Genomic DNA, 7,168 nt, shown 5'->3' on the forward strand with positions numbered 1-7,168 from the left:
ACCTGACTCTGTGTAACTACATAAAGACCCTGTGTAACTACATAAAGAGTCCATGTTACGTCTATCCCCACGTTACAATGTGCCCCGCTCACCCCTCTACTATCTCAGAGAAGTGGTTCATATAGAGGAAGAGGCGTGCCGCACTCTCTTAAGCCATGTGGTTTGATTAATGAAAGACGAGTTCACAGGTCCTCCCATGTCCCAAGGTGTAATGTACGCTACTACACTCTTCCAGGCCTCCAGAATCCCCTCGAGGGCATCCCCCGCTCCGGGGTCAGGTGACAACAAAAGGTGTGAGTCATTTTTAATGAGAGCATCTGTCAAGAGCCGTCCCAGGTCAGGAGATGAGCATCGGAGAGACAGAGAGAGAGAGAGAGAGAGAGAGAGAGAGAGAGAGAGAGAGAGAGAGAGAGAGAGAGAGAGGTGACCTCCCTGACACCTGAAAAAACCCTGTCCGTAGCGTGAGCTCCGCTCGTTGGGAGGCCCTCTTCCCCACATCCTGCCCGGACGATGGATCGCTGACGGCAGGTCAGCTTAATCAAGTTTCACCCGGGACGCACAGAGTCGGTTACAAAGTGACAAGGTAGTGGATGAATTAAAGATGCCGGTGAAAAAGAAAAAAAACACGACAGAAGAGGAAACCAAAGATGTGGATGACGAGGACTCTGAGGATCAGGAACCAAAGCCCAAAGGGAAGAGCGGGCGGCCGAGTGAGCCAGAGGACGCTGGCGGGCAGAGGGGAAAGAAGAAGAAGAAGAAGAGGAAGACGAGGAAGGAGAGATCAAAGGATAGCGGCGAGGAGGGCTATGACTCGGACACGTCGGGGTGCGATGTGAGGGCGAGCGAAGAAAGAGTCAGGAAGAAGAAGAAGAAGAAGAGCAGAGAGGAGAGCGGAGACGAAGCGACGAGCGGTCGCTCTCGGAGCGCGGACGACGACGATGACCCCGGAGGCAAGGAGGAGGAGGAGAGCGCAGCCGAGGGGAAGCTTCCCGACGTGATCAAGACCACTGAGAAGAAGGAGAAGAGAGGCGACCGGGACGGGGACGGCGTCGCCAGGGGGGGCAACATGGGGGCGAAGGACAAGAAATCCAAAGACGAGGACAAGAAGTCCAAGAAGGAATCGGCGGTGGGGGACGAGAAGCCGGCCGCAGATGAGGAAGGAGAGGGCAAGAAGAAGAAGAAGGAGAAGAAGAAGAAGGAGGACATCGACGATGACAACAAGAAGGGGAAGAAGGACAAGAAGAAGAAGCTGGTGGAGAACTACATGGAGATCTATGAGAATGAGCTGCGGAATTATGAGCCGGATAAAGTGGAGAACTTTGAGGACGAGTACCACAAGAAGAAAGGTAACGAGGCTGCTTTTGGGTTCTTCTGGTGACAGTGTCTTCATTCTCTCCATTCTGTGTCTCCATACTCTCCATTCTGTGTCTCCATACTCTCCATTTTGTGTCTCCATTCTCTCCATTATGTGTCTCCATTCTCTCCATTCTGTGTCTCCATTATCTCCATTATGTGTATCCATTATCTCCATTATGTGTATCCATTCTCTCCATTCTGTGTCTCCATACTCCCCATTCTGTGTCTCCATTATGTGTCTCCATTCTGTGTCTACATACTCTCCATTGTTTGTATCAATTATCTCCATTCTGTGTCTCCATTATCTCCATTCTGTGTCTCCATTATCTCCTTTCTGTGTCTCCATTCGTTCCATTCTGTGTCTCCATACTCTCCATTCTGTGTCTCCATACTCTCCATTCTGTCTCCATTCTCTCTATTCTGTGTCTCCATTATCTCCATTCTGTGTCTCCATTCGGTGTCTCCATTCGCTCCATTCTGTGTCTCTGAAACCGGTCTTATTTGACATGCCCTGAGTGGGAGTCAAACCCCGGTCTCCCGCACCGCGGGCGACATCGCAGACCACTATACCAAGAGGTGAATTCACTTCTAAGTAATGGGTCTGGATGCCTTTTTTAAGGGGAGTGAGTTTACTTGCAGTACCGCTACGTGCCACAGTCACTTCACAACACATGAAGTCCATCGTGACGGTGGATATACTCACGGACCTCCGTTACATCTCCATACTCTGCATTATGTGTCTTCATTCTCTCCATTCTGTGTCTCCATACTCTCCATTCTGTGTCTCCATACTCTCCATTCTGTGTCTCCATACTCTAAATGTTTAGGTTGTGAGCCTTCTTCTTCTTCTGGCAGGTCCTCACATGAAAAACAGTAGTAGGTCTAATATGTTTGTAGATATGTTTCAATGAGCCTGGGTCCCACAACAATAAAAAAAAGGAAGGAATTCTCATTTTCGTCCCTGATGTGAATAGTTTAAGAAGCCATGCTATATCAATGATGTCCTACCTTTCATTTGAATGCCTAAAATGTGTTTTAAACCAAAACAGCCCATCTCAAACAGAGCAGGAAAGCAGATTGTGGCCTGCACTATAAAGACTAAGGGTCGAATCCACAAACGGTTTGCGCGTTTCGCATATCGCTCTCAAAGGACGCGCAGCGGGTGAAATGAAGGTGGCCCATGCGTTGCTTCAGCATTGCGTCCGGTGCAATTGGCATGTCCCCTTTCTATGTAAATGAGCCTCTTCATAGGTGCCTCTTCACAGGTGATGATCATCATGGCAGCAGTAACAGCGTGACCGCGAAATAATATTTCGAAGGAGAATATCACTCTGGATGAAATCAAGGATGATATTGAGCAGGCAATGTTGTGGCGTTATGCTCCAGAATAAACTCTATTTATTTATTCCGAGTTGGTTTCCCACTTCAGTTTGAAAGTTAATTGTCTGTTATTTTTTTCTCTTCTATATAAGAGACACTTAAATGGGATATAAACTAAATTAAATATAGCACAATAGAATATAGTACAACAGAATTATAAGTGACAAAGCTGTCTTTTGTCGACTTCCCCAATGTCATGGGCGCGATACCACCCGGCGAAAATGAGCAGATTTTTCGAAATAGGAAACATACCTATTCCATCAATATCCAGATGGTGTGTAACGCCAGTCATTTAATTACTAATGTGGTTGCCAAGTTCCCTGGGTCAGTGCACGACCGCTACATCTTTCGGAACAGCAGTCTATACCGAACGATGCAAGCTGTTCTGAAGGTCCAGATTAATAATTAGAATTAGTTCAACAAAAAGGTCGATTAGGCTATCACCTAAAGTTCACGTTTATTATTTTCTATACGATATATATATATTGTTTTATTTGTATAAGATATATATTTACTGTTGACCTGATAGTGTTTTATTGTTCGCCCGTATGCTCCTTGTATCGCGCGGAGCTAAGTTATGCCAATATATGAACTAAGTTAAGCACAATAGAATATAATTATGAAATCGAATATAGGCCATGGCTTTACAACTTAATAAAGCTATTTTCAAGTCTTACTGGACCAAATAAATACAAAGAAAATATGAATTAATGTTCAATCTAAATAATACCTCTTCTGTATTAGGAAATCCAGCTTTCAAGAATATATCTTTGTATCTTTTCAATGTAATGTAAATTATAAAACAGTAACCTCACAAAGATAATGCATAACTTGTACAAAACGAATTTATTACACACGTAATCCTTAGAATGATTGTATCATAAGCATCTTATATCATCATAAATCAAACCAAAACATAATTTTGAGGCATCAAAATAGTTTTTAATTATTTTCTTTATCTCTCTGTATAGTTGCACTTCAGTCAACTTTGCCATCAAACTCTCGCCTCGCCCAGCTCGACCGGGACGGTAAATTGGGAATGTTCTCTGCAGTTAATCTGTAATGTACATTTTCGCTTCGGCATATTGTGAGCAGAATCAATGCTGGTCGGATCTGTCCGCTTCGCGCTTCCTCCTCTGTTTGTGTGAGCGTATAGTAGGGCCGCTCACAAAGCAGCCTTCTCTGGGAGAACACACGCACGTGGTATTCGGTGCAACGTGCCGGTAAATGTACGAATATGCATAATGGTCCCGCGGAAAACAATGAAGTCCGGACTGATATCTGCCAACAGCGCTGCTGTCAGGAATCCCTGCGAGCAAATCAGGAAAAATAATGGGCGTGTCAACGCTGGTATCATCCACGAAGTGTGCTTTTAGTGGATAGCTCGTAAACACGGAGCACAATCCACGGGTGCGATTAGCTTCGCGCAAACCATTCTTTGTGGATTCCGCCCTAAATGTTCTGCACTATAGCCTATAGCACCAAAGATAGGTTCTTTGACTTTTATCAAAGGAGCACCTTTTTTGGAGCAATTTTTGAAAAGTTTGTAACTTTAAAAGATTGGTGGTAAAATACGACACCCCCCCCCCCCCCCCCCCCAAATAGAAACAAAATAAAAAAACCTTTCCCCCAAAGAACCAAATACTTTGTGATAACTGATAACACTATGGTTTTAAAAGTGATTTGAAGTCAATCTCATTTGAGCCGTGACATTGAGCACCCAGAACGGATTTGAGAGCTTATCTTTTACTGCTCAATGTTTTAATTCCTCACTCTTAAGGCGTTCCTCCACCGTGTTGCGATTTGTGACCGGGCCCAGTGGTAAGAGACTCATGTCTGGAAGTCTATAATGGACCCAGTGGTGAGAGACTCATGTAATTTTTATAAACGTGTAAACATCACGAGGCAGTAGAGCTGCCGCGATTACCGCATTACCGCGGTATCGCTGTTACATCACGGCCACCGCAGAGTAGGCTGAATACCGCATCACCGCTGTTTTTTATAATAATAATAATAAAGTACCCTCCTCTCGTTGGGCTTGCGGCTCTGCAGATATACCCTACTCCTCTATCGAGGTTCCAAGCGACCCTATTGGGTACCAGAAAAGTCACGTGAAACATTGCAGACCACGGATTGGTCAGAAGAGAGACGCGTCACACGTTGGAGCGTCCTGCAGTTTTTTACGTCCTGAATGTCAGCCATTGATCAGAGCTCATCACAATACGGCTAATAACGTTAGCTTTAGCTCCCCGCCGGAGTGGACTACCATCGCTCCTCAGGAGTACTAAACGAGACATAATGATTTTACTGTCTGCAACGAATGTTATAATAAAAGCCCTTCGTTCTATACACTTGTCTGATTGAAAACTTTATTAACAGACCGCAGAATGGGACAACTCAGCACGCTCTGAGCAAAGAAAGGAACTGAGATATGAATTGAGTTGCTTGCCTTGCTATGGTCCGGTAAATACGCTGATGTTATTGAGCGTATAACTATATAATGTTAATGCCACAAAACGAATGCCTTTATTATAAAGTAGTAACTTTATAGTAATAATAATAAGAAAGGGTCGGGGGGGTAACCACCCCTGCCCGCGACACCGAGTGAACGGCGCACGACCAGAGGGGAAACTTCGAATCCGTGTTTCACTTTCAATAACTAATGCGTGCTTGCCGAATCCCAAACAATATTCATGCTGCAAAGTCATCCTTTAAAGATAGACATTTAGACTAGAGGCAGGCTATATGCTATAAAGAGTAGACTACTACTACTAAAAAAAAAAATGCATTCAAACTTTTTTTTAAAAATGTTTGTGTGCGTGCGGTAATAACCGCGGCGGTAGGAAATATTTTGCAAATTTGTGCGGTAAGGAAAACATCAATACCGCGGCAGCTCTACGAGGCAGCGTATGCATGTCGCAAATGCAGAAGAAGCCATTTTGATGCAACTGTGATGTTTACACATTTACAATAATTATTTAAAATGTTTATTAGCAATGCCGAGCTTTCAAACCATTGCGATTCTCTGTCCAAGACCCTCGTGCAACTGTGATACCTTTGAAATGTCTCTGCGATACTTGTATAACAAACGTTTCGTGTCGGACCAGTTCTTCAGAGTAAATCTAGGGTGGTTTCCTATTGAGGAGCAAGGGACTGTATATGCACTCGGCCAAACCTTGTTGGCGTGCATCACAGTCACGAAAGGGGCTAACCTGGTACCTGACTGCCAAGGTATTAAAAATGCAGCCAAACTTTAGATTGGATTTTCTCAGTTTCTTTCTGCTCTGAGACTTGAGGTTTAACTAGATTCAAATAAACACATCTTCTTCATTTGAAAGCTCACATCATTTGAAAGCTCACATTCTGTAACTTCACAATCTGTAAAAATCTGAAAAACGACAGAGGGAGACTTTTACTTTTCCTTTTAAAACAACATTGTTGTTTTACCGGGAGGAGGTTGAGGTACTGGAACGCTGGTGCCAGGACAACAGCCTGCTCCTGAACATTGGTAAAACCAAGGAACTGATCGTGGATTATAGGAGAGGACAGCAGGAGACACACACACCACTGAGGATAAACGGGGCTACCGTGGACAGGGTGAGCAGCTTTAAGTACCTGGGGGTCCACATCTCAGAGGATCTGACATGGACAACACACATAGACTCAGTAGTAAAAAAGGCGAAGCAGCGCCTCTACCACCTGAGACAGTTAAGGAAGTACAGAGTATCTGGGAAGATACTCCAGTCCTTCTACTCCGGAGCTGTAGAGAGCATTTTGACTGGAAACATCACTGCCTGGTATGGAAACAGCACGGCACAGGACAAGAAGGCCCTACAGAGAGTGGTGCGCTCAACCGAGTGTACCACAGGTATTGCACTACCACCCCTGCAGGTTCTATACAACAAGAGGTGCAAATCCAGAGCCTGCAGATTAATAATGAAAGACCCTCACCACCCCAACAACAGCCTGTTCATGCTGCTGAGGTCAGGCAGATGCCTGCGAACACCAGCTACTAGGACAGAGAGACTTCGGCTCAGCTTCTTCCCCCAGGCCATCAGAGCCTTGAACACTGAACTCTCCACACACAAGCACACATGAGCACACACACGACACACACTGTACACGCTCACACACTAGCAGCCACTTTAACATGAGCAAACACACACTCATGCTGCACACGCTCACACTTATGGTCACTTTACAAAAGGAAAGGTCACTTTAAGAATAGTATAGTATAACTTGAGATTGTATAATATAGCATGTACATAAAGATCCAGTGCCTCATCCGTAGCTAACAGTGTATTGCACTACCACAGGACCTAGCATGTCCTACCATGCTCTGTAAATATACCGATATGCCCTACTCTGTTTACTTGTTTTATTGCACAATGTTGTTCTATTGGATTCTATTATATATTACTATTGTATTATG

The 7,168-nt window shown here is 44.5% G+C and overlaps 1 protein-coding gene across 1 annotated transcript in view; it reads left to right on the forward strand.

The window, feature by feature from the left end:
• Positions 1-1,066: 1,066 nt before the first annotated feature.
• Positions 1,067-7,168, forward strand: part of loxhd1b (lipoxygenase homology PLAT domains 1b) — a gene marked incomplete at both ends in the record, with an annotated part of 219,653 nt that continues 213,551 nt past the window's right edge. Inside the window, one exon of the mRNA XM_084322732.1 lies at positions 1,067-1,346. Coding sequence (XP_084178858.1) covers positions 1,067-1,346 — 280 coding nt within the window. The remainder of the gene's footprint in view (positions 1,347-7,168) is intronic.

This window comes from Notolepis coatsorum, assembly GCF_963971535.1.
Source record: "Notolepis coatsorum genome assembly, chromosome: 10".
NCBI classification, from domain to species: Eukaryota; Metazoa; Chordata; class Actinopteri; order Aulopiformes; family Paralepididae; genus Notolepis; species Notolepis coatsorum.